This window comes from Polyodon spathula, chromosome 15, assembly GCF_017654505.1.
Source record: "Polyodon spathula isolate WHYD16114869_AA chromosome 15, ASM1765450v1, whole genome shotgun sequence".
Classification (NCBI taxonomy): Eukaryota; Metazoa; Chordata; class Actinopteri; order Acipenseriformes; family Polyodontidae; genus Polyodon; species Polyodon spathula.
Window position 1 is genome coordinate 9,000,118 of NC_054548.1, and position 27,883 is coordinate 9,028,000.

A 27,883-nucleotide genomic window follows, 5' to 3' on the forward strand; every position below is an offset into this window, starting at 1 on the left:
TTTATGTACAGCGTGTGCCTGTTAGTTTTGGTGTTCTCCTTGGCTTGTTCTGTGCCATGTGGCAAAATTCAGCCTTGTTTGTTGGCTAGGTAAGCTGCATGTGTGGATATACCATAGGCCATGCAACTGGGTGGGTGTACAGTAGGTTATGGTGGGTTGCTTTGACAGAAATGGCAGATGTGACAAAATGCTAGAAGACTTTTATTTGAGGACTTTTTTGATTGATTATACACATCCCCAGTGTATTAAAGTCTTAACATTTTAATTTGTTTATTACCCATGTTTAAACATTCATGAAATGAAATCTCCCCTACTGTACGTTGTTCAGTTCGACTTAATCGCTCCGTGTCCAGGCTCTAATCTGAAGCTCCTTCCTTGTTCTCTGACAGTGATCAGCAGAGGCATGGACAGTGGATCGACACTGACAGAGTTCGAGCGGGGCATGGTGATCGGCTGCATCCAGGCAGGGCACCAAGTCAAAGACATTATCAAGGCTGGAGGCCTGCCAAAGGCTGCAGCGCTGAAGTTTGCAGCCGATATTGAGAAGGGACTTGTTGATGTAAGACTCGTGTATCTTGATGTGCCTTTCTGTTGTTCAGCAGTAGAGTCACACAAGGTTGTGATGTATGTTTAACAATATCATAATTGTATGTGCACTTTAAACCGAATATAGAGATGTTGCATCTCACTTACAAAGAACTTGGTAGAACTGCTGCATTTGTTTACATATCTACTTCTAATTTAGTTTCAGCTGTAGGGACACACGTCATTAATGGCCTGGCACAACTTCCAGCAGTGAGTGGTTATACAGTATATGTTATGTTTTAACTTAAGAAACAAAATAGGAATTAAAAATATATATATATAATTTTCATTTTGGATAAAAAAGGGTGCAAACTGAAGTGCAGTGGTAAACCCTTTGTGAATAGGGAGTGTTATACTGGAAACAGTTTTACCTATATTAAATGTCTTCTTAAAGGTGTAGTGTTCTAAACAGTTTGTGTCATTTTAGGAGATGTCTTGGAAACCAGGTAGCTGAATGATTTTTAAACCTTTTGTTTCTCTCTGTTTCATACGCAGAGTGAAACAGGCCTGTACAAGTCAATCAGAACTGAGGATCCAGAGCCTAAGGAAAACACTGGAAGTGAAATGGAGAAAACAACAACATAATATACTCGGTTTAACTGTAAATGACAGTGAGAACATTCCCAAACCCAGATAGATCCAGAGACTCCACGGTTTAATGGACCCTACTGTTCCAAGGTGTACCTTGCATATGTGCCTGCTTTTCTGTTGGGAAAGGATTCTGTTTTTGTGGAATTATGAAGTGACCAGTAAGCTATACATGAGCAGCAAATAAGAAGTGTTGTAGTAGCTAATCCATCACATTTACCAATCAAATCTAATTGATGACTCATTGTCAGGTGTTCCTCTCTACGCATCCATAAAGCTAAAAGCCCACTTTTCGTACTGCAGAATACAGATATGTCAGGATTAACTGTTAGTTTACAACAAAATGGCTAAAATTTCAGTAGAAGATCGCCATAGAATTGTGTTGTTGCATAAAGAAGGAAAAACATTGAGTGAAATAGCTCGCATCACTCTATTTTCAAGGTGTGGTATCCGAAGCATAATCAACAAGTACAGAGAAACATCATCTGTAATTGACAAACCCAGGACTGGAAGACCCAAAAAGCTGTCTAACAAGGATGAGCAATACTTAAAGATAATATCCTTAAAGAACAGAAAGAAGACAAGCGTTGAATTGACAACGGAACTGGCAGAAGACTCAGGTGTCGTTGTCCATCCATCAACAGTACGAAGGTCACTTTTGAAATCAGGACTTAAAGGATGTGTTACAGTAAGAAAACATCTGTTAAGAAAGGGGAACAACACTAAAAAGCTAAAATATGCACAAGAACACAGAAACTGGACTATGGAACAATGGTCAAAAGTGCTGTGGACATACAAGTCAAAGTTTCAGTTGTTTAGATCTAATTGAAGACAATGAGATGGCGAACAACTGAAACATATAAAGAGCCTTGCTTGAAGCCAACAATTAAGCATGGAGGAGGTTCAGCTCAAGTTTTGGGGTGAATATCCTCAAGTGGTGTTGGAAAGTTGCTTACTTCACCATGCTGTCCCCAGTGGTGCAAGACTTATTGGTCCAAACGTAATCTTACAGCAAGATGGTGATCCAAAACACTCAGCTGGAGTAATTTAAATGTATGTACAAAAGAAAGAGGAAGCTGGAGTCTTTCAACGCATGGAATGGCCCCCTCAAAGCCCAGATCTTAATATCATTGAAGCTGGAAGGGACTATTTGGACAATGAAAAAATAAAAAAGAATCCCAGCAACTTAGATGATCTTTGGAAGGTCTTGGAGTTTATAACAAAATTATTTGAAAGTGTGCCTAGAAGAATTTCAATACGTTTGAAGGAAAAGGGTGGAGATACTTGCTATTCATTTATGTCAAGGTTTGTTGTGTACAAGTTTGGTTATTTGAATAAGAGTTTCTTTTTCATAAAGGTGTATTTGCATTGAACACAAAGTCTTAGTTTCCTTATGCACCAGATTAGAAAAATGCTAAATGTCTGAAACTTTTGCAGAGCAGTGTGTGTGTGTGTGTATATATATATATATATATATATATATATATATATATATATATATATATAGACATACGGTGGTATGATCTGTATGCCGTTTTTGTTTCTGCAAACACACACCACACCAAAGGATAACGCCTCTTAACCCAGTTTGTTCTGGTGTGTGAAATGAACCTTCATTACACTTTCAATATGAAAACAAAGCTAATTTAAGAGAAGGTGTGATGTAAATATGGAATATGGACGGATTGACAGACATCCTCCTAAATCCCCAGCATCTGATATTATCTGTAAATTATGGTAAATAATGTTAATACCAATTTCAGGATTTTAACTGCAGTTTTTAGTATATATGGAAAAATCTGTGAAGTGTGGCATATATGCGTACGACTACTACTATATATCCCCTTCCTGCTGTTTCATGTACTGTATTGTACATAGATGCTGATGCCTGCGAGTACTGACACTGTGGATCCATCTGCATCACTTAGTTGTCTGGATGCTCTATTACTATTTAATTAAACACACAGCTTGCAACAGATTATATTAGATTAACATAATAGAAGCTGATTACTTGTTCTGCAGACTCATCTTTCATTAATGTCAAAACTGAAATTTAAAGTGTATGGCATTTGCAATATAAGCATTTAATGGACAAAAAATAAGTAAAATGGAAAATAGTAAGTCATCACATGATATGAGGTCAAGAGAATTACAGTAAAACAGGCATGTGTGTTCCCATGAGTGGATAAGTGGTTTAGGTATTTAAATAACTATTTTCAGAGCAAACTTTTTTGTTCAGGTGCTATGATTTGAAGGTTAACACTGTTCCCTTTATGCAGTATCGCCAAACTATTGGATTTGTTATATGTTCAACCATGAGAGATATTTTGATGATCTCAGAACTACAATTGTGCAGTTTGTTAACACTAACACTATAAAATGGTAAAAAAACCCAACAACAATCAGTTCTTGCCTGCTTTGTGATATTTTTAAAAAGGTGCAGTAGGGATAACTCATAATTGAAATGCTGAATACCCTAGCATAGTGACTTACTGCCTTCCAGCTTTTCACTAGATATTATAAGAGAGAGCACCTGCCTTTATTTGTAAATATTCTTTATTGTGTTTCAAAAAGCATCTTTAAGCATTCATATCCCTTTATCACAAAGTTGCTTTTTGCTCTTTGTGTGTGTGTGTGTGCTTGTTTTTTTTTGTTTTTTTTTATGTAGCTGTTTCAAGTTCCACTCCATAGAGACAAGTGGTGTGGAGGAGAACAACACTCGATGGCTAGGTCTTCTAATAATGAATGAGGGCACTTTGTTTGCTTTTCTTTGCATCACATTTGTAGTAAACATATGCAAATTATTTATATAAAGGTGGTCTGGTATTTAACCTATTACTGTAAATGTATCTAATAAAACATAGGTATTCTGCATGATCAACATAAAAAATATACCGATGTATGTGCTAATGAACTTGTTGTGTTGTTATATATTTTATATATATATATTTTTTAAACACTACTTTTTATGGACCTCTGACAGAAAATACAAATTACCCGCCCAAAGACATAAAACTAGCCCAAAATATCATCACCCACACAATGCAATTCTTACCAGCCCAATAGGGCAACACTGCACGTGTTGGGTATTTACAGTGTCACGTCTGTATTTCTTTCACTTGTAATTGTACGTCTACTACTTTCACTTGTACTTGAAAATGTGCTGTACATTAAAACCGTGCTTATGATATGCCATTGTTAAAAAAAATAAATAAAAATTGACATTTTGGTTCATTATAGTTTATTAAAATACAGAAGAGGGTTTCCAAAAATTAAGGTGCAGTTACCACAAAACAACAATATTGTTCCTATAAATACATTTCACAGAAGATTAGAAAAGTTGAAGCATATTAACAAGGTCAATTTGAAGACATTTGTCATGAGTGGAGACAACACAGGAGTCTTGGGTCTGCGTTCTTCTGTAGCACCCACACATACTGTACCAAATAACTTGCTTATTTTGCATAGTAATGAAAGTTAACAAGCCTTTGCTTTGGTCTGCAAACTTAATACGTCATTCCTTGAAGCCCATTTTGGGAAGTGCAACAATATCCAGACATTTCTATAATGGCTTGTTGGGAATGAGAAAGTTCAGCTTGGGAAATATCCAAATAAAAGGAATGGGACAAAGCATAAGTCGAAGTAGTTAACATTCTCCTTTCCTCCTGTGAATCTGGTAGCTAAGCTGCAGGCAGATTCATGTTAGCTAACCAGATTTTATTTATTTTTATATATATATATATTTAACATCTCAAGCAAAACATTTGAAAGTTGCTAGTTTTGTTAGTTAATATGAAACTTGTACAATATATACAGTATATTTATGTTAACGTATATCCACATCATACTGGATTAAGGCCGGATGAGAACAATACTGCCATTTTTAACACTTGTTTAGCAATGAAATCAAGTAATGAACTCACAAGCACAGAATCTCTGCCAGTCCTGGGGATCACACTAACCTGACTAGTATGAGCACTTCACTAAACTGCCAGTCATAAGTCACCTGTATCTGTGGTCATTAAGACTGGAGGCACATACACACACAAAAAAAAAAAAAAAAAAAGGAAAAAAAAAAACCTTACTGACCTGTATAATATACTGCATCTTTTTTACGATCTGAAAAAAAAATACTGTTCATATGAAACAGTAGAAATAAGAATCTGTAAATCAACATAACAATTTGTCAATGGTCTACCACAGTAACTGCTCTCTTCGGAAGCCAGCTATTGAAGCACGCTGAAGACAAGGGAAGAGGGGGAGTTATTAACATTGAATGTTAGTATTTATCAATTCGAGACGGAGGGGAGGAGTGCAATGTCAACATTCTCCAATAATCCGGAGCTTTTGCGGTTCTTTTAACACCACGCAGGGGTTTCAGATTCGCCAAGTTTCCTCCTATCAGCTCTCCAAGGCATCTAGGACTTTCATGATCTGTTGTTTAATGGCTTTGGTGGCATCGCCTGCATTTGGTATCAAGTACCTAGTTTGGAAGGAGAGAGAAAGTTAATAAACTGATCTAAAAACATTTCGGTAGATTTGTCAAACATAAAAAAAACACAATATATGACTATAAGTGCCCCGATTTGCAAACAAAAGTTGATGCATTACCTTTCCACAGCCAGTACCTCCACTCCTGAGGAGTTGCTGTTTCCGAATTTGAAAGTGATGAGTTCTGGGTGTTTCTTCTTGGAGGTGATCTTCACCACAGAGTTTAGCGCTTGTCTAGACTGGATGTAAGCGAACCCCTTGCGAGAGGCGATCTCACGCAGGCAGTACATGTGCGTCCCCGTCACCAGGAGATGGCTGGAGAGGAACAAATAAAGAAAAGAAATGTTCGTGAGTTCTATTGTGTCAAGCAGAAAAGGAGCACCCAGTTGTTGTTCTTTATATCAAGCTGGGTGTAAGAATGGGTGTACAGTACTGTAAATATTACATAAAACAATGCAAATCTTAAAATAATTGGTGGGCCTCAAATAATCACCTGTCTCCAATACACGGCGGGTCTGTTGGCAAATATTAACAAACGGCAGGTCTCTGTCACACTGCCATTGCAGCTGTGGAGGAGCTTGAGCAAAATGAACTAATAATAAGTGACAGCGATGAAAGTGACTCTCAGGATTAATAAATAATAATAGAAAGCGTAATTTAAGGTAGGCCTACATGTAATGCACATTTATTTAATGCAGTTATTACATTTAAAAGTTTTGATCATTTTAAGCGTGCTGAAAGTAGGCCAGATACAAACCTCTTGGTGTATTTGAACATGTTTTGTTGTATTAATCTCAAACTGGGACAGTGTTAAACAATAAATTATTTTTGATAATGATTTATTGTTTTTATTATTCATTTTTAAAGAACATTTTAGAGGTTTGTATTATTATTCATCCATCCCGTATCCTTAACCTCTTAGTCATTTTAGAGGGCTGTGGTGAACCGGCGCCTAACCTGGCAGACACAGGGCTCCACACAGAGAGGGCAATTTAGAGTGAGCAATCAACCTGAACAGCATGTCTTTAGACAGTGGGAGGAAACCACAGTCCCCGATGAAAACCCACACGGACATGGGAAGAACATGCAAACTCCAAAGACAGACCCCTAGGCCGGATTCGAACCTAGGACCCTGGCGCTGTGATGCAGCAGCGCTAGCCACCCTGCTGCTGCTGCTGCTTCTTCTTCTGCTGCTGCTGCTTCTTCTACCAACAGGGCTGTCTTTTAGTGGATTTAACTGTTATTATTATTATTATTATTATTATTATTATTATATTATTATTATTATTATTATTATTATTATTATTATTATTATTCCATTTTTAAATAAAATTTTATACTTCTGCTTCTTTCCAATGTTTTGCATATTGTATCCCAGTGCATATAAAAAGACCTTAATAATACTTTCGCTTTATACTTGAGGGTGTACAATACAATGTCATTTTGTTATAAAACAAAACTCTTACTTAGTTCCCGCTGACACACAACCTTTTAACAAAGTTGCTGGAATGTTTAAATTGAGTTACGATGTTGCTACAAGGTTATGTGTTAACGGACTCTCAATGACTGCATGCAGCATGTGAAGCTAGTGATCCAATATAAACGCCGGTCTCAAATAAGCACCAGGTCTGCCAGTAAATAAACGCTGGAAGCATTTAAGTGAAGTTTTATGGTATATATATATATATATATATATATATATATATATATATATATATATATTTTTTTTTTTTTTTTTTTTTTTTTTTTTTTTTTTACACACACAAGTGGATAATTACTTTAAGTTAAGTGACTTTGTGTACAGTGTCAAAGCTTCTTGGCCAGGGTTCATACTTTTACATCCCAAAATGGCTTTTGTTTCATTCCAAGACCGAGCAGATTTAAACTGGTTTTACCCCAGGAGGGTCTTGCCAATAAAGCAGTCAATGCCAAGCTAGTACACCTTCTTTGGTGCAGAATAGGCAACAGGCCCTGGAAAGGAATGCAGTTTCTCAATCTGTCTGTGAAGAAGTCCTACCTGGGGAACATGTGGCCAGTCTCCTTCACCTCATTGCAGGGAAAATGGTGTTTGATATCTGGTTTGTTTATCCAGGTCTGGATGTTAACAATCTCCTTCCGATCATCGTCAGACATGGAGGAGCTGTCAATCTCATCTGTAGCACAACAATTAGCTTTATTCTTGTTGTACTGCACATCACCACAAGCACTGTACATAAAGTCCATTGTGCATTGCTAACCTACATATCTATTTCAAAGATTTCCTGGGGATGAATTCACAAAGCATTTGCGTGTATGCAATTTACTTAAAGTTCTAAACTAAAGTTAAAACCCACAAGCCCCCCCTCATACAACAAGACTGCCAGTGAGCTGAACTGTTTGGACCACTGGGGTGTAATGTAATACTCACCTGTGTCGCATTCCTCTTCATCCCCGATGCTGAACACTGGCTTTACTCCTCGGTATGGCTTTCCTACTCTGTCACTGCTACTCACATGCCTATAAATTGACAGCAAAAATATCCAGTTAACGAGACTGACTTGTGAAATTAAAGGTAGCCTGAAACAAACACCTCCATCACCACTTCCACAATCAGCAATAACACCGTCTATATCAAAGCACTGCATATTACTAACATCTGTTTCTGTTTTCACGAGATTAAAAAAAAGTTATAAAAATAAAGAATACATCAGTAACCCATGTCCAAAATTATCTGATTCTCTTAATTGTAATGAGGTCAAAGTTAACTCAAAATGTATTTTTTTCCCACCTTCAGACATATGTCTGAAAGCTCCTGTACTTTGTCTTTGGCTATAGAAATGTGATACAATGTGATGTTTCCAGGGATCACAAAAAAAGTAGGTACAGGTCAGAGGTCTCACGGTGCCCTTGGAAACACAGACACCCTTGATCCAGATATCGATGCTCCCTCTGTTCAGTAACAGAGGCTTCCCTACTGAATACCTGTACTAAACAGGAATGTAAAATGTATAAAATGTATAAAACTATAAACAAACAGACACACCTGGTCTTGGTGAGGGGAATGAAACCTGAAACAGTCAGTTGAGTTGACATAATTCTAAACAAGGAGACCACAAACACTAACTAGATACAGTGAAAAGCTGTCACCCCTCAGAAGTGACACACTGCTATGCAAAAATTACAAAAACAACACACAAACAGGTAAGAAAGTGGTCAGTGCACAGACCCATCCAAAATGTTATTCTATTGTGGCAACACAAAACAATGCAGTAATTAATCAGAATGCATGTATGAGCCCCCTAATTTACACTATAAAATGTTCATAGGGCTGTTTAAATGAAGTGATTGCAGCTAACAAAATAATTCCCTAAACGTACCTGTTGGGCACTGTTGTTTGTTATATAATGTTGGTCTCAAGTGTGCAGTTTTTAAAGGAACATATTACAGTAAACAGGTATTTATTTCAAACATGGTATCTGGTACTGCACTATCCATGCCTTCAGACAGTGCTGCACTTCCTTGGTCATTTCACAGAGTGTAAAATTGTACCCACCCCTTCATCAGCTTCTTTCCTGTCTTTAACCAAGCAAATGCTTCCCTATTGACTGACATACTTTAAGACAATAACACGCCCTAGAAGGCATGGCAAATGATCTAGAAAATGTAAGTGTGCAATAGATTCCCTGTGAATAAGGCCTAGAAAATGGAACTTTGTTTTTACTTAGTGCAGTACCAGAGATCATGTTTAAAATGAAAACCTGCATTTACTTTAAGTGTTTTTCTAAAAACTTCACATTTGAAGTAGCACTAGCAAACGGAAGTGCAAAAAACTGGTAGAATGTATGGAACTACTTTAGTAGCTACAATCATTCTAAGCATAAAGCAGTTCTCCACAGACAAATGACCAGTAAAACATACCATCCTAGCTAGAGACAGTGATAGCAGTACAGCAGTGAAGAATCTTGCTACAGCAACTGCTAACAGACAAGAGCACTATCCCCAAGATGCAGTTGCTTACTTCAAGAAGTCAGTAAATATTTCAATGCACAAGAGCCAATGCCAAGCTTTTGTTAGTGAGTGAGGAGCCTGAAGGAAACAGCAGTGACATTCAAGACATGGAGACCCAATTGTATTTAATATCTGGATTTACCAGGACTGCGCTTTGTATAATAAATGTTGTTAAGTCCCAAGTGAAAACCTTTTAAGTATATGGGCTGCTTGGTCTTTCAGGCTTGCAACTGTCACTGCTGTGTTTGTCACAGGCAGTAATACCAGGGGCTCATGCTTGTGAAGACAGATGCTTTAAGATGTGGAGGTGCTCTGTGTTTTCTTACCTATCCGGAACCACATTTTCTGGCCAAGGTAGATTGAAAGATATTCTATTGTAAATTAAAACGTTACAAAAGATTATTAATAAATTGAAAATAAATATATCTCACTTTCAGAGTGCCAGGCTGACACATTTCTTAACACAGAAGAGACTTTACAATGGCCATTTAGTTTTGGATTTGGGCAGAGTTTTTTTTTTCTTTTTGCTATATTTGCAAATTCACTTTTGCTTGTAAAAAATGAAATCAGTCTGACCCTTGGGGTGTGAGATATTAAAAAAAAAAATTGCAAAAGATTACAGAATTCAGCTAAATAAATGTATCTCCAACAAACAATAGCCAGGTGAAATTAATTAATCATTTTACTCTAGTATATTAAAAGTAAATAAAAAAGCACAATTCCCAGGTTTAAACTAGACTACATTTTTCAGTTGTTCTCTGATTTTATGAGCATTTAAAACGTAGATTATTTATTTATTGTTTAAAGCGGGAGAGTTGGTAACTTATAACTAAAAATAAAAAAAAATAAAAATATGCCCCTCTTGACTAAATAATTACCAAAATGTTTGACAGAATAATTTGATATTATTGCGCTTGTCTTGTATCAATAAATCATAACATTACCCATGCTGGAAAATAATGCCAGCTGCGTAGTCTGCCATGAAGTGCTGAAATGTAAAAGTGTAAAGTTCGGTCCAGGAGAGGCTGTATTACCTTTCGACCGGGGCAGACGTGTTCTCAATGAAGCTGATTACTTTCTCCTTCACGTTCACCGACCTGGACTTCAGGGCAATAGTCATTTTGTTGACCAGGGACTTCACTCCCTTCCCATCGCCCGAGCCGTTCAGAGACTCGCTCTACATTGAAAAGAGGAATCAGAAGATGCAGCAGAGATAGGCAGGGATCTTAATTTAGGGTCATAGGGATTAGGCATTCAAAATGACAGGTAGCAACTCCACGAACTTCCGATCGAGGTTCAGAAAGAAAAATTACATAAACAAATGGAGAGAGATATTTAGATAGGATAGGTGCTGACTGGCATTTAAAACAGGATTTGTAATTGAAAACTATGCCTCTTCGTACTGTTTATATTCAGTACCAGTCAGAGGCTATTAGAAGATTGTACATTAATCATAGTATGTAGCTAAGGCACAAATTCAATCAACTTCATAGCTTCTTGAAATAGAAAATCTAACACTTTTACTCCTTCCTAGTGAGCAAGCAGAGAATTAAAAAAAAAAAAAAAAGTAGTATACAGTTTGAAGAGCATAATCTAGTTCAGTGTATATAATACCTCTTCCACTGTACAGCCAAGCTGCACCAAACCCTCAGGGTGCTGTTAAGCAGAGCCTGGGTAGTTTTTCCACTGCAGAGCCGAGCCATGCTACTGACGTCATACACAACGAAAGACGGTTGTTATTAATTATTGTTATTAATTAACTCAGTTTGCCAAAAGAGGCGTAAACAAATGGTGTTAAATTAATAGATCAACGGTACAGCTGTATCTTGTATCGCTATATTTTCTAAATATATTTATGACTTTCTTTATAATCCACAAATTTTAAGTTCAATTAGTTCTGTTGAATCAGGAAAAAATAAGGTTTTAAATATGATTTGCCAAAGATATCAGTTTTAAAGACAGTTGTCTTTTTTTCTAGAGTTTTTGTTTGGGTGATTAAAAAAGCGTGCAACAAGAGTCGTCGTTGTATGTATGGTCCAGCTGTATTTTGTTTTACTATATTTTTGTAAATAAGCTTATAATTTTTTTACTTTTTTATTTTTAATATATTCTGCTTTTTTCTTCTTTATAGCGATATAATAAAGGTCAAGGATGAGAAATTTGGTAGAATTTTGTGTTTGTAAATTAAGTGTTCCATACCCACGGTTTATGACCATTTGCTTCAAATAGTCAGAAATTTGGTCATAAACTTTCTCATTCCTGATGCACGACTGCAGATCTTCTTGGACACTTCTACCTGACCACAGAGAAACTCGAGCCTGCACTTCGACAGCATCCCAAAGCTGAAATTTTCTCATCACACTCACTGCCTGGCATGTCGTTTATTGTTTGTCTTTGTGGAGTGTACTGACTGATGCAATGTAATGATGAAAATCCTTAACCTCGCCGCTGGCTCGGCTTGGCTAGCAGCCGGATTCAGATGTCTTTTGAGGCTGGAGTTTCAAAGTTTGGTTCTAACTCTGCTCGACAAACAGACAGTGGAGAACCACCCGTACCTGTACCGTACCGAGCCCTCATGGGTCAGATGTGCCAGTGGAGAAGAGAAAGGTTTTATTGCTTTGGTACTGCAGTTCAGTTGTTAGACTCCCCTGACAGGCATACTCACATCAGCAGGTGAGCTGATGCTGCCTCTCGATCCTGAAGTGCTCACAATCCAGTGGACATAGACATTGTCAGGACCCTCAACATTAATGTCTGCCAAGTGTTGCTGAAGTGCTGCAAAACAAAACAGATTGGCACACTGTTTGGGCAAACCGTACAGAACGTATACACTCTATAATGTCCAAGGAGCCAGGGGAGAATCCTACTGACCAGTGGCCAAGAAGCTAAAGTAACCTTAATGATGAGTTAACAGACACAAACAACACATACAAGAAGTTGTGATGTCCTACATCAACATACTCTGTTGTGCTTTGTTGTTAAAACAAACGGCAAATAGTCTGAATCTGTTTTTGAGTGAATACTCTAAACAAGTGGTCTTCAACTGCAAACACCACAGCCTTTTAATGGTGCTGGTATTGGGTAACTGATTAGCTTTCATTCAGCCCATTTCATTTGAAATCATACTACTCTCTTCATGCAGCCATCACATCTTTTGTATATTTAGATTAATAAAACACAATACAGAATGTTTTACATATAGATGTGACAATTGAACTCCAGCACTCTTTTCATACTGATCACTTGATAATGTTATTTTTTTACCACCGTTTTTTTTAGTAAGCTTCATAAAATTGTAGTGAAAATATTACATGCTGGGTTGTAAACATATCAGAATTGCTAACTAGACAAATCAAAAAAGGATCTCTTAGTCAATGTTAGCCATCAAGTCTCCAAACTAACAAGCAGGGAAAAAAGAACTTACCCATAAACCCCCCCTTTGCAATACTGACATACTCCTTGTTTTTCTGCAATGAAAATTTAAAATATGAAAACATGACTAATGAACATTTCCCGAAAAGCATACTTCTGTCAGTTTCTAGTTTGTAAGATTAAAATTATAAAACATACAAAGTAAGCCTGATGTCATTCCCAGCTTATTAACCTACAATAAAAAGTTACTGTAGATAAGCCACTTCACAAAAATGTACTTACTCTGAGTTACAGAGCTTGAAGGGTAGACGGAAAGCTTCACTTTAGTGCACTCAGCCGCAGTCTGGCTGTCTGCAGATTACCAAGTAATTCAAGGTCTAAGCATTTCACATTTTGAACATTTTGACATGGAATTCTTACTGTTAAAGAAGTGTCAGTTAATTAAAATCTGGACTAAACACGGAAAATATTCTTTACAAATGGGATTATAAAAGGCAGCTTCAATTGCCTTAACTGGCCAAGTCATTGTCTTGTGTTGCAGTGTAAGCATGATCAGACCACTCCTGGGTTCTGTAAATCAAGTTCCCTACAAACAGAATTGGTGATCACTGTCAGTAGTTTTCTCAGACTGGGTGTGAAACTGAAACCTTGCACACCACAAGACAGTGTCCTAATCACTATATAAATGAGACTTGTTTAAAAGGGGTAAGAATTGTGTCAGGGCAACACAAAACAGTGTATGTTACACTAGCTCCCCCTGCCAGTCTGCCTTCCCTACCTGCAGGAAGTGAGCCAGAACCATGTTCATGTACATGTCCTCCTCCTCCCGGCCGCTGCCCATGAAGCACAGGTGCTCCCCGCTGGCGATGGAGCCAGACTCCAGGGACTGCTTCTGGGCCTCCAGCAGAGACTTTACAGACAGGGCAAACTCAGCGGGGTTCTGCAGCATCTACAACACAAACACCATCCACTTCACTCCCAGTCACAGCCACAGCCACAGCAATAACAGGTACAGGAGACTGCATTGTCAACAGTATTCTATAAGAAACTAAGTCAAACGTTTCAGTGTACTGAAACGTTTGTCTACTTGACATAGATTGTTACTCAAATGCTGATTGAGCCTTTTGTAGCTATGGATGACACCAGCCACAGCAATGTAGAGCCAGAATAACAGAAACAAATAAAGAACAACCAAATTTTAGGTTCAAATTTGTATGTGTCAAATTGTGGTGACCTGTATACAGTACCCTGCCCTAATCATCATCATCTTTGCATTTAGTGGTATGCAAAAGTGTTCATGTTTTTAAGCGATTAATATTGGATTTTGACCACAACGTGACCATCATGTGATTTACTGGCAATGCTTTCAAAACATCCTGTTTTAGTGGTTTTATGAATCATATCAGCAGTGTATTCATCCTTTAATAACTAAATCCAACAATAAAAAGGTTCACATTAAGATAAGAGGCAGATTTTTTAATTAGAAAATCACCTGTACATTTCACAAAACTAGGCTCCTGTATTCTGGTATGGTATTCTCAAGGTCTAGCACAATTTAAAAACAGTAACGCCCATTCAAAATGTCAGTTAAACAACTGGAGTAAATACTGAAGACATTCCATTCAATGAGGATTACAAAGCCATCTTCAACTGTCTTGGCTGGCCAAGACAGTGTTTGCAGAGAAAGCAGGACCAGTCTAGTCTTTGTATATAGTATCAACTTTCTCTGAGCAGCAGCTGTATTTACCAGGTCTGAGTCCAGGTGGAAAGCCGTGGAGAGGTGTCCTGCATTGTACTGCTCAGCAGGTCGGCAATCCACCACAAAGAACCGCACACCATCCTGCAGAGAAAACCAACATACTGTTCAATACAAGCCACCACTATGACTGAGCACAGGTCTAACAGGTCATACATCACTATCAATTCTAGCTAACAGCAGCATGAAAAAGCAGATCACCATGACCTACATACTGAACACCATATGTACAAAATAGAAGTGTGACATACGTACAGGTTTCTCCTTATATCCCGAGATGCCATTTAATTGTTATTTAACCATGTATTACAAAATATAGGAGTATATGTTATTGTGCAAGGTCAGAGGAGCCAGTAAGCCTACTTTCAGCAAAGCCTTTCGCGAAGTGTCATGTATACTTAGGGCTTCCGTTTTTATTAATTGTATTTTCCACTGCTTATTTTTAGCTATTTGAGTTATGTAAATAGGTTTTTTTCAGGGCTTTTGTTTTAGATATACTATATGAAATGAGTGTTTATTTTTTTCAAAATACGTATAATACCTCAACAGCACTTGCACACTTAAGTTGTACCTTCTTTCCTTTGCCGTGTTCCATAATGAAATCCCTATGGTCATGAGCACATTCTTCTGGGGTTTTTGAGTGCAGGCATTTTTTTACATTTGACCACAATTCTGTTTTAAATCCTCTGTATCTTAACTGTAATACAGATTTAAATCTCGCTAACACGCCTTCATTCCTGATTGTAATTTTGTTTTAAATCTTGCAAGAGGAGTCTCCAATAGAAATAAAGGAATGTGCTGTCACTCAGTAGCTGGGGCAGGTTTAAAGTATTCAGAATGAATCATTGATAGATACAAGCACAACAGCATTGGGAAATGTATTTATTATTTTTGTGGTAGGTTTTATTTTTTAACGGGAAAAGGGTAAAGGCAACATGAATTGATTAACCAGTTTTTCTGGTGTTTAATGGCTATCCACCGATTTCATTTTTTTTTGCACGGGGGGGTATTTTATCTGTTAAAACTATACTCTGCTAAAAAAGTGAGTTGCATTTGAATGACACATCTCTTCAGTGAATGTTGGACTCTTAACTGTGAAGAAGTGAGACTGTCTGGACTCACCCCCTGCGGTTGGTTTGCCTGCAGGATCTCTGGTACCGAGACAGGCAGGCAGAGAGCTTGGCTCAGGTCCATCTCCTCATCTTTCAGTGCCACCAGACTGCTGCCAAACAGGTTCTGATTATCCTGCAGAGATCAAGGTAATAAGGGAAAGAAACATTTACATTAAGGGAGCTCAAATAATACGAATCTTGGATTACTATAGCACTGGTTTAACTGTGTTGTTTGTACCTTTCTCAAAGACAGCGGCGTCTTGTTGTAGTAATACTGAGCCAGGGAGAAGAGATCCTCCATGTCTTCAACTTCCAGATGAGCTGGCGAGGTTTCCAGCATCTCTGAAACACAGGAAATACGCACATCAGCATCTTTCCCATTGATCAATACAGCAGAGCTAACTAGCTCTCACAGTATAGCCAGAATGCTTTTTTTGCTCTGAACACACAGTCCCATTGTTGCTATAGATTTCTATTCTCTTTCATATTAAAAACTGGGGAGTGGGAATATGTTATTTAGATCACTAAAACATACTCCCTATGTTATTACATGTCTAAAACATGTGTTTCGTGAGTTCGATAAAGGATCAGACTTACGTACGAGTTCCTCTTTACCATCTCCTTCTTGTGACAGAATATTATCTCTGAAGGGAAAAACACACACACACCAGGTTAGCAAAAATAATAGTTTAAAAACAGAACAAACATGTTGTAATGGACCTTTAAAGCCAAACAAAATGTAATTGAGGACAGTGCAAATTTTGAACCACAAGTGGAATTAAAACTTGATTTTTCTAAACTAGTAAGCAGTCTTTTCATTTTTATTTAAAGTAAGAGGCTAGAAGTCCCAAGCAGAAGGCAGGGGGCATGGGTGTCCTCCCCCAGATCAGGAGCAGGGGGGTATGGGGCTCCTCCCCCAGCGGGGGTGCAGGGGGCAACACCCCCCACTGAAAATGAATTTCAGGGTTTTGCAGAGGCCTAAAACTGCATATCCTGGGCCTAAATATGTGACTTAAACGGGTATATAAGGACCTTTGTATTTTATTGTGTTACATGTTCCCATGTGTTGCTACAACTATTTACATAAGGTGTGTGTATTGTTTAAATTTTTATTCATTTTTTAATTTATAAATTTCATTTAAAAGATGGCTTCAAGTATATCCGTATAGACCAGTCAGAACTACATTTCCCATCATCCTCCTGCTCACATATGTAACTGAGACTGTTTATCTTACGTAAAGAGTTGTAGCAACACATGGGAACATGTAACACAATAAAATACAAAGGTCCTTACGTACCCTTTAATAAGGGCCCAGAATTCAAAATAGGTGTATAACTGATTTTAAAGACATTTAAAGAGCAAATAAAAATTTACCTGGTGTCTATGAAAAGTAATTACAAAATAATGTACATTATAATTTTAAAACCACAAACTTGTCTTAGCACACAGTGAATTTCAAAATAAGTAAACTCCACATATTTAAGCAAACTTTGGTTTTGCAATAATTTATTACAAAGAAAAAAGTGGCGACAGAGCCAGACATCAGTGAAACAGAAATTATCTTTTGGACACAAACACACGTCACATTATAGCTACCACAATACCAAGTGAGCCAGAAGAGAAAAATGTGAAACAAATTCTAAATTCAAGACATAAGCAGTATTAAAATAAATGTGAACACAGAAAAGGCAAGCCATAAGCTGTGTTTTGTTTTGCATTTTTTTCCACGTATTCGATTTTTTCTTCTTTTGCATGTCATACAAAAAAAAAAAAAGACCAATTTTAAGTTTCAAAAAATATTCATGGAAACAACCAGTCTTTAAATTATTTTTTAGTCTAAGATTGAGTACACACACTTTCCCATGGCACCATTTCTCAATAACTACCGAGTCTGAGAATGTGCAAGTGCATTAATTAATAAATAAACAAATAAATAAACAAACACTGTTGACTTTAGAGTTTTCAGAAGTTTGTTTCTGTTGCATTTTCTGTAAACATTAATGTGATTTCTACAACAAGTTGTATTTTTTTTTCTTTTGTCTAATACTTTTTCAATTCTGAAACTGTTGTTTGATTAAAATAAATACAAATAACAATACATAATGTATTGGCATTTACATAAACAACGTAGCTTGAAAGTAAAAGTCCATTACATAAATATCAATTAACAGGTGTATGAAATGGCAAAACATGGAAATTACTTCAAAAGTAATGTTGAAACAGAAGATCACTTTTGTCTTCAAATTACATTTATATACACAAGTGGTTTTGGATATTTCTTATTCATTTTATTAATACAGACTTGCAAAAACCGGCATACCACTTCCTTAGATCAGCATGAGTTACTTTAGGAAATCTGGAGAAGACTCTCTTTTTGGCTGGCAGTTGCAGTCTGATTCAAAACACTGCAATACACAGCTTACTAGCTTTAATTTGTATTACAATAAAGTACAACAACTTACTGTAGAAACCACATTAATGTTTATGTAGGACCCTGGAAACAGGGTAAAAAGTTATTAAATAATTGTATTATATTTATGAGATCCACAACACTGGTGTATATAGAAGGAGCGCTAGGAGTCTTGCTTCAATGGGTACCTACTTTGCATTGACAAGCATGATGAGCATTAAAAAGAAGATGAGGAACGGATCGGCCTGCTGCAAATACACATCCCACATGGCCTGGGTCACCTCTGGCAAACACTGCCCTGCAAACATGCTTCCAAGCTGGGGAATAAACAAGAGTCAGGAGGCATCGGGACAACAGCCACACCGGTCAGCTCACTAATGATAAACAGCTAGCATAAGATGGCTCTGTGCAGCTTTTGTGATTCCCTATGATGCTTATTCTTGAAGGATGCTAAATAAATTTAACTGGTATGGTATGGTATGGTATGGTAAAACCACACATGCTGGTTAGCCTGGAAATTTACCAGGAATTATTGACCGGTCAGATAATTTATAGGGCCTGATTTAAAATCGAGCTGATTAATTGATCAAGTATTATTGAGATGTGTGTGTGCAGGGAGCAATTAGTACATTCTAAACATGCTTCTGTAAAACCTAATGTGTTTTATATATTTCAGATACTAGTTAAGACTAATAAACCCTTCTTATAGCTACTACATATTCTATTGTTTGATATATCAGGCAACAAAACAAACATGGTAATGTATGCTCTGGATTTTGAGGAGAGAGGGAGAGCATGAGATCACAGAAAGATCTGAGATCCAAAGAGAAAAACAGGCTAGATGTTTGTCTCAGGTACCCAGTTCATGGCGTAGGAGTCAGGGGTAATCTTCTTGGTGTCCAGGAAGGAACAGAGCTCCGGCTCGTGGTACTGCAGCAGCAGCCGGAAGAGGTGAAACGGACGACCATTTGAAACGCAGTCCCTGTCAGAAACAACAATTCTACTGAACATCACCAGAGTAGTAATGTAACTTCAGTCAAATGCAGAAATGCCTCAGGTACATGTTCTCATTACACTATAGCCTGTTATAAGTAACTGTGAAGGACTCTTCCCAGGTGGCAGACAGCACTGGTAAATCTTAGATCTAGAGCTAATTGTAAAAATAAGCGTTCTCTAGATACTGTATATGCAAAACCCACAAATGTATATGAGGGCAGATGGACTATACCAGTCACCAGGACAAGAATCCCCAGTGGGGTATAACAAACAAAGGACAGCCCTGATTTTCCATCTACAAAAAGCCAGGGTATAGTGTACAGTGTGCAGCATACCTGGGAATGTATTTATTCATGATAGCGTAGAAGCAGTTGTACAGGTCACTGCGGGGCAGCTGCAGACTCAGCAGTGGCTTCAGGAGATCTGGCCAGTTCAGGTTCTGTTTGAAGGTGATGTTCCGGGACTTGCAGTAAAATGTTATGACTGACTCCACATCCACCAGCAGAGCAGGCTTCTCCTCCTCTGGCACCGGCTGCAGGTCTGAACAGCGAGAAATAGTTAATGACCAATCTGCACACAGAACAATACTTCAGCATGAGTTCTCCTGGCTTGTTCTTTAAAACAGAATCCCCACAGCCCAGAAACTTTTGCTTCTGATTTTCTGTCTGCTGATGCAGGTGTTGGATACATGACTATAACACATTGATAACTTGACTTTCAATGTTGCTGGGAGATTACCATTGGATAACAATGTCTTTGAGTGAAAAATACATTCAAATGAGGCCGCTATTTCAATTATAACACAAGCCACATTCGAATGCAGGCCTCGATTGGTGAAAGGAAAATAGGCCATTTAAGTAGCTGTTAAGTAGACTGCTGTGCCACCTAGCCCTCTTAAATAGTGTTATTCCAACTAAACCATACTTTTAAGGAACTTGCATGCCCTTCCATTCATAGATAAATGATGACGTTGCATTTAAAAAAAATCTGCACTCATCTACCCAAGCACTTTCAATTTTAGGTCAGTGACATGAAATATTATTGGAAGTTCATCAAGTTTGATTTTATGCATCAGTGAATGTCAGTGTTCTTGGGTTGAATTACACAAATTGAACTCATGATGCATGACCTGATAGAATGCTATAAAAATTGATTATTCTAAAAACTGTTTAATAAATCACATGATCCACATTAATACAAATGCATGAGACGTAAAACCGAGGTACTATTGTAAGTTACTCTGCAGCAGTTGTTGATGTATCCCCTTGCCTCTGTAAATTGCTTTGGATTAAAGCATTTGCTAAATAGACAATTAATAATAATAATAATAATAATAATAATAATAATAATAATAATAATAAATACATACTTCTTCAGTGTTCTACCCTCCCAAAGGAAATTAATATAATCTTATTAAGCCATACCAACATGATGAGCTGATATATTTTTATCTAAACAGTGGCAGATCTTAATACTAGCACATTTAACTCTGGGTTAATCCTGCTACCTTTTAACCTCATGGTTGATTTATAGATTCCCTTACGCATAACAAAAATAAGTGCAAAATATCAGGTTTACACAATTTTAGGTTGGTATTCAAACCCACTGCCTAAGAAGTAAACTAATTTGACAAAGGGAAATTACAAATGCAGAACACAAATTAGAAACATTGTATATTCTGGCACCAATTTCATGCTGATAAAGTGAGTCTCCTTTCTACGAAAGACACTGAGAGGGCTCTAAAATTATTATGCTTCAGTCCAATATCAAATGCTATTTGTGCACCTGTAAAATTACTTTCATTATTTTTTTTTTTTAATCTGTAGGAAATACTGCATAGAACTTAAACGCACTTTTAACACACATCATGTAGTGGCATGTTTGATAGACAAACAAGTATACAAGTACCTCAAGGTTTACCATTTGATACACAGTTTATGTACAATTTCAAAGTTGAAATGGACTTTATGGTCCTCATTTGTGCAAGAGTATTCATTACGTATAGACTTTGTATTTATTATGTGCCACATTATCCTCCACAAACTAAGCTGCTCTAATCTTATTTGTGCGACCAATGATTTCAAAAGCACAACTGGTAAGAATTTAAAACTGTCAGCTACAAATATCGACAAGCTTTTATTTTATTGGAAGTGTTTTGGATGCTGTAAAAATGATCATGTCATATCAGTAAAAATAATAACTGTTTCATGTGCTATTAGACACAAGAAACTGTGGGTAGTTGTTTTACCGATGCAACACTTAGTCTTGTTTATGCCACTTAAATTTCTTCCTAATTTGATACATGTTCAATAAGAATTCAATTGATTGTTAATTTGGTAATTGTATTTGCTCTTTTGTTATGCTTCGTTCAAATAGCTAAAATGTTTGTCTCATATTATGGGAATGCTGTCATCAGTTCCTTAGAGTCTGAGTTTGAAATTTCACTTACACAGACAAAAGTGTCTGCGAGTGAAGACAGTAGTGAGGACTATGTTTTAGACTTGGAACATGAAAATAGCATTAGAAAAATAAAAATGCAAAAAACAACCGAATGTGAACTGGGAATCGAGAGTAAAGTTATTGACTGTTTTGCCGAACAGCTATATATAGCTGTTAGGCAATACTGTTAATAGGTTGTTTTTTTTTGTTTAAATATTTAAACATTGTAACGAAAATGAATGACAATTTCTGTGAGGTGCTACTGTATACTAACATACTGAACTACTATATATAAATATATAATCTTTTTTTATAATAAAAATAACATCAAGGATAATCTATCAAACTAATGAAATGCTAACAGCAATTCACTCAAACAGCATCAGTGGTGAATGTATTACTGATGATGTAAAGTACCTCAGTCTCTATAAATGAATAAGCAGGTTTTATTAAAAGTCTCAAACTTTTTTTGTTTTATTCAGGAGGCATTAAGAGTGGGCTGTTGCCAGTAACTGAACAATGAACCGTTCTGCCTCCACATGCTGCCGGCTCTGTGCACTGTGCTCGCTGGAAGGGATGAGGTTCGCTCACCCTGGTGCTCTTTGAGGAGATATCAGCTTTCTGTGCTGCTGGAGAGAACATTTTAACTGAAAAGAAACACATCAACAGCAACATGCCAAGTATGACTGTAAAAATAGTTAAAAGCAAATCCTACCACACAAGATGATGTAAAATCCAGAATATTAAAATAGCAATTTTATTGCAATAGTTTTCTTGCCACAATTAAAGCAAGCAGCTGGATTTACTGTCCTAGTTTAGTTTCAATTAAAATCATACTACTGTTGCTGACACCCTGTACCTGTCAACTGGTTACCTGCTTGCAGTGCAGATTGAAAGAGATTGTAAATCTGTCTTACTGAACAGTTCACGTGTGGCATGCGGCAGGAAAGGGTTACTGTCTGGAATGTTAGATCAGTCTTATGCCTCTCATAAGGAATTGCCTTTTGTAACGCAGCACTGCATAGCATCTCAGAAAGTTATTTGGTCATTCCTCATATGAGGCATAATACTTACAGAATACACAATTCCAGACAGTAAGCTCTACATCCTGTACTGACATGAAAATAATTGAAAGATTACTACAGGGAGTTGGAGTGTCTTTTATTTTGTGGTTTGGAGCTGTTGGAAAACATCACATTTCTCAGTGTTTGTTTTGGTTCAGTATCACACCAAAGCTACTTTGAGATGTGCACGTTCATATTCAATGACAACAAAAATATGAAGGCTTGCCCAATTTAGAGGGACTGAAACATTCATCAATTGGAACTGAAGTAGAACCAAATAAGTATAAACAATATGCTTAAAGCTTGGTAACAAACAAACTATGTCTCAGTAAATAACAGTTAAGAAGGAATTGAAAAGATGAGGAGCATTTTGCACACAATTACAAAAAACATAAAGCATGTTAGTAAGACATACTCACCTATTAGCTGTTGACATTTGTCGTGAATTATGGCCTGCTCTGGCAGATCTAGTGACCTGTCCCATGATGCCAGACTGTCTCCTTTCCCCGCTACATTCAGTGCAATCTAAAACAGAAAGAAACAGTGAATTAGAAGAGAGCACTGGATGTCCTTTAAGATGGAGAAGGTACAATATTGTGTTGTGGTTACATGTTTGTGGTCTGGAGGACCTGACATTGCTTAATAAGTTATCAAGCAGACAGCAACAGCAGGGCTAAGAGCAGAGAGGTAGAAGGCTACAGTGCGTGATGACCCATCATCCCTCAGGTAGTCAGAGAACCACTGGGGAATACAAGCTGTAATGAGAAAGCAGGTTGCATATGGATCTCAATCACGCACAAATGAGCAAGATCTATGGTACTATTCAGTGGTCAAACAATACAGCTTTATTTTCAAATGCTGCATTGGCTTAACATGTTGTTCCCACATTATTGTAATATTGTAGATGAGATGTGTACAGTATTACTCAACAGCTGTTGTGGTTCCATGAACACTTATACAGCTGTCTGCAGACAGTGTCTCAGGTGACAGACAGATGCATTTTTGTTAACTGGCAACAAATCAATAAATCAGGCAGCTTTCCGAGACAAAGCCTCAGCCAGGATAACAAAAACACAGATTATCGCAGCCAGCTATCAACTCCTAGCTCAAAGGATTGTCACTGGCTTTCATATTTATCACTTGGCAGAAAAGGATGGCTTTATAAAACATTAAATACTGACAAGAACTTTGTGAAAAACCAAAAAAAAACAGAGAAGACAACATTTCAGGGACACTGCCCTTGGTTAAGCCGCATTTCAACAGCAGTCAGTGGGGTATTTTAATAACCTAAAACGGTAGCAGATCTGAATACCTATGCTACTGAACTCGTCCCGCTGGTGATTTACTGACCTGCAATCAATGCTTTACAGTTCAAATACAGTGGAACAGATCCACGTTACAGCACAGCAGACATTCAAATTAGTGAGGCAGTATTGTTTGTCACTGTTCAGATTACTGGAATAAATCCCATTATGTGTCCTGGTATTCAATGTTGTCAGCCCCTTTCTTATGTACAAGTTGATGGAATGATGAGTAAAGGGGTGGATGCTTTGAGGTCAACAGTCCTCAGGAATACATTAGGTTAGGGTTATAACTATACAACACTCTACATGTAGTGGATGTACGGAATACATTAATAAAAAACCACGGATAACAAATATGGTATTTCTTACAACCACTGGGACAAGGGGGACAAGCTAACGGTTACATGTTAAGAAACGTTTGGCTGCTTTTTTGATGCCACAGGGGTGCTTTAAACATGCAAGTGTTAAAAAAGTCAACAGGATGTTAAGACTGAAACAGTAAATTATATACAAAGTAAATCTAAACAAGAATACATTAGTTAACATTACTGTGATATTTAATACCTTTAGTTGCTCTTTAAACACTGCAAATACAATAATAGTCAGTAGTCAATATCTATTCTATTAATTTGCCTTGTAATTTTACTATGGTTTTACTATATATGTAAGAGTGACGTCCTGCAACTTACCTTCCAAATTCTGGCCCTCTGGTCGCAAGGCAGCTCTCTCCCCTGGATTATGTTTCTCACGGTTTCCAGATCACAGCCGCCAGACTCCAGAGCGTCAGCAAGGTCTCTGTCCCTGAAGAGACACAGAGAGGATCAGTGAGCCCGGCCAGACACAGACTCACACTGAATCGCCACACTACTGCCTACCAGGTTTATAGTCTGTTGTATACATCTTACATCTAACACTGATTGCTGCTGCAGCAGAAGAGTTTTTAAGGTAAATTCATTCTCTGTATCTGAACTCTATGGAACGCCGGTAGTGGCATTTTAAATTGTTCCATAGAGTTTAGTGGCACAATCTTCCGCTTTATCCGTCTCTGTCAAATTATGATTGTGTTTAAACTACAAAGAGATGATTCTTTGAAAATGAAATAAACTACCATACAAACAGAAGCAGTCATCACTACTGACTACTGAACTGATGTTTTCATCACTGTCAAATATTTGGAATTGACGAGCGATAGTGATAACACTGCACTAAGTGAATTCAATGAATGGTCAAAGTCTATCCAGCCTTGTCATCCTGGACCTGAAGTGTCAGCTCCCACACAAGCTGTTATCTCCAGGGCTACACACCATGCTGCTCTATGATAAAATCAGAGGGTAGCTATATGACGCCCAGCTGCTAAGACAAAATAAATACAGAACTGACAAAACTGAAAACACATTCAACAGATTGGCACTCTACAAACAAAGAGAAAATGTAATACTCTTGTACATTAACCAATCAGGGTTTGCAAGTAATATTACAGAAGAAAAAACAAAGGAAAAAATGCAATTTTTACAGATCACCTTGAAACAGAAAGCCTGACACTGCAAATTATTTTTACCAGGTGCAGTACTTTAGCTTTCTGATGGGACACTAGATTTAATAATTAATGACAAACAAAGTCTAAATATTTTGATTTATTCTAATTTAATAAAAAGGCACTTAGTAATATCTCCCTGAGAATTTTGAAGTCAAAATGCAGCAACTAGACCCTACATTCTGCAGTAGTCATTACAGCACCACCTGCTCAGAATAACTTCTAGGTAGTCGTTCTCCCTCAAGAGATAATGGTAGCTAGCAAGTGAAGTGGCATGAGAGGCTGCACTTTTATACAGTTAAGATCACGCTTGTGTATGGTAGCTAAAAGGTGTATTTTCATGTATTCCCATAATGTGTTTCTTAAAGCCTCTTGTCATACAAACTGCATTGTTTCAATGTAATTTTACTAAAATATAATATATATATATATATATATATATATATATATATATATATATATATACATATATATATATATATATATATATATATATATATATATATATATATATATATATATATATATATATTTGTTTAAACCAATTTTGTGGTAATGGCCTTGGGTGCCTAATTCAGTTTTTTTCTCTGAATTCCGCAATACCGTCCATGTTCTCCCCAATGCAAATTTCACAGAGCCCTAAATATGGTATGGTGTGCTTCAATGTAAAATGAAAGGGTTTGCATACTCAGCTAGTTTGGGGGGGTGTGTGTGTGTTAATGGTTTGCATCGGTGTTGTGTACTATGTAGTATCTGGTAATGAATAAGGACAAGTTTGTCAGTTGTACCGTCCTGCGTATGTAGGCTACATGGTACTGTACAGTAATGTAGCAGTGAGTCCAAAAGACACAACTGTCCCTTTCTTTCATATTAAGTTCTACAGCATGTAACCTGTGTGCACCTGGAAGAATGTTTATGTGTGTCGGTCTGTGCACAGTGTGCACCTGGAAGAATGTTTATGTGTGTCGGTCTGTGTACAGTGTGCTTGTGGTGTTCTTGCCTGTCTAGTACTGGGGTGTGTTGTGGGATTCTCTCACTGAAACTGCCTTTCTCTTGCCTAACCACACAATGGCGGTGCAGCAAGCAGAGAAATGACTTCACAAACTAGCTGTAAGGGGAAGTCACTCAGGACACTTGCTGCTTGTCATTAGCTGGAAGATAAAGAAATGAAATTCATGCTCCAGTACGTCATTTGATTTCAGCCTCATCGTTTAACTAATTTCAAACCAGGAGGCTAATTGGAGGTTAAAGGAAGCTAAAATGTAAATGTACTCCTTGCTGGATTTTTGCCAGCAAGCAGGCACCTCTAAACAAAACAAATCCCAGCTGGCATTTCACACTAGGTGGTGTGCATAAATGTCAATGAGTGGCAAGTTTGTTTTAGATTCTACTGTGAATTTCAATTTTCAGTGTACATCACCCAAGAGATGGAAAGCACTAAACTTAGGATATCATATTGCTGCTCAAGATACTGCGATATTACAGAACAGCCTGAGTAAATGCACCAGGGGGTTCCAGAACTGCTTCAGTAAACTAAGACTTGAACTGCAAGCTGGATCCTGTCGGCTGCCCCGGTGCAGGGTCTGGAGAAGGGAACTGTGTTTCACCTGACAGTGTGTCAAGACTTCTTTTCCAGCATCAAAACTACAGCACCAGATTTGTGACTTTTAACCCCATCAACATCCAGGCTGGGAAAATTCATCATTCCATTTACTGGCCGTGCAAGGGAAGAATGCCAAACAAAGAAATCTTAAAGGGCACATAGTAACAAATCATATCAAAAAGCAGAGTGTATAACAAACCTTTTAACTATTTCACCACGAGGTGACTTTACTGAAAGACTGCTCTTGGATAATTATTTAAACAGTTTGAGAGTCGTGTACCACCCTGCTGTACATAATCTTTCCTGTAGGCTACTACTAGAGTAGTCAGCAGTGTGTTGTGAAGCTTTCCTGGACCTGTGTACAGGGCACCAGTGTTAAGATATAATACACATCTCTAGGCTACTTTGAATAAAACCATGTGTGAAATTCATAGTTAGCCCCTACGAGTATTAAATAAAATAGCACATAGTTCCTGAACTGTATACCAACCTCACACCATGGTTGGTGCACCTTTCATATTTAAAACAAACATATTTGCCCCCATGTCACCTTTTGCCAAGGTGCCACAAACAAGCCCTGGCTTGGGTACAGTATTTCTCAAGAGCTTACTGTAAGCCTAAATCGTGTAGCACTGTACCAC

At 37.4% G+C, this 27,883-nt stretch overlaps 1 protein-coding gene across 2 annotated transcripts in view; it reads right to left on the reverse strand.

Moving 5' to 3' along the window:
* Window positions 1–3,516: 3,516 nt before the first annotated feature.
* The window catches only part of LOC121327829 (TBC1 domain family member 23-like), a 27,444-nt gene continuing 3,077 nt past the window's right edge, over window positions 3,517–27,883 (reverse strand). Inside the window, exons 2-19 of one of the 2 annotated variants that reach the window (XM_041272061.1) lie at window positions 24,795–24,906; window positions 23,221–23,326; window positions 19,634–19,838; window positions 19,161–19,284; window positions 18,495–18,619; window positions 16,489–16,535; window positions 16,130–16,233; window positions 15,902–16,024; window positions 14,771–14,863; window positions 13,802–13,972; window positions 13,076–13,118; window positions 12,317–12,426; window positions 10,686–10,828; window positions 9,978–10,022; window positions 8,072–8,160; window positions 7,682–7,817; window positions 5,785–5,979; window positions 3,517–5,656 (exon numbers count right to left, since the gene is read on the reverse strand). In XM_041272061.1, coding sequence (XP_041127995.1) covers window positions 5,575–5,656; window positions 5,785–5,979; window positions 7,682–7,817; window positions 8,072–8,160; window positions 9,978–10,022; window positions 10,686–10,828; window positions 12,317–12,426; window positions 13,076–13,118; window positions 13,802–13,972; window positions 14,771–14,863; window positions 15,902–16,024; window positions 16,130–16,233; window positions 16,489–16,535; window positions 18,495–18,619; window positions 19,161–19,284; window positions 19,634–19,838; window positions 23,221–23,326; window positions 24,795–24,906 — 2,053 coding nt within the window. In that variant the 3' untranslated portion in view covers window positions 3,517–5,574. The remainder of the gene's footprint in view (window positions 5,657–5,784; window positions 5,980–7,681; window positions 7,818–8,071; window positions 8,161–9,977; window positions 10,023–10,685; window positions 10,829–12,316; window positions 12,427–13,075; window positions 13,119–13,801; window positions 13,973–14,770; window positions 14,864–15,901; window positions 16,025–16,129; window positions 16,234–16,488; window positions 16,536–18,494; window positions 18,620–19,160; window positions 19,285–19,633; window positions 19,839–23,220; window positions 23,327–24,794; window positions 24,907–27,883) is intronic. The other variant, XM_041272062.1, reaches the window with a different exon arrangement.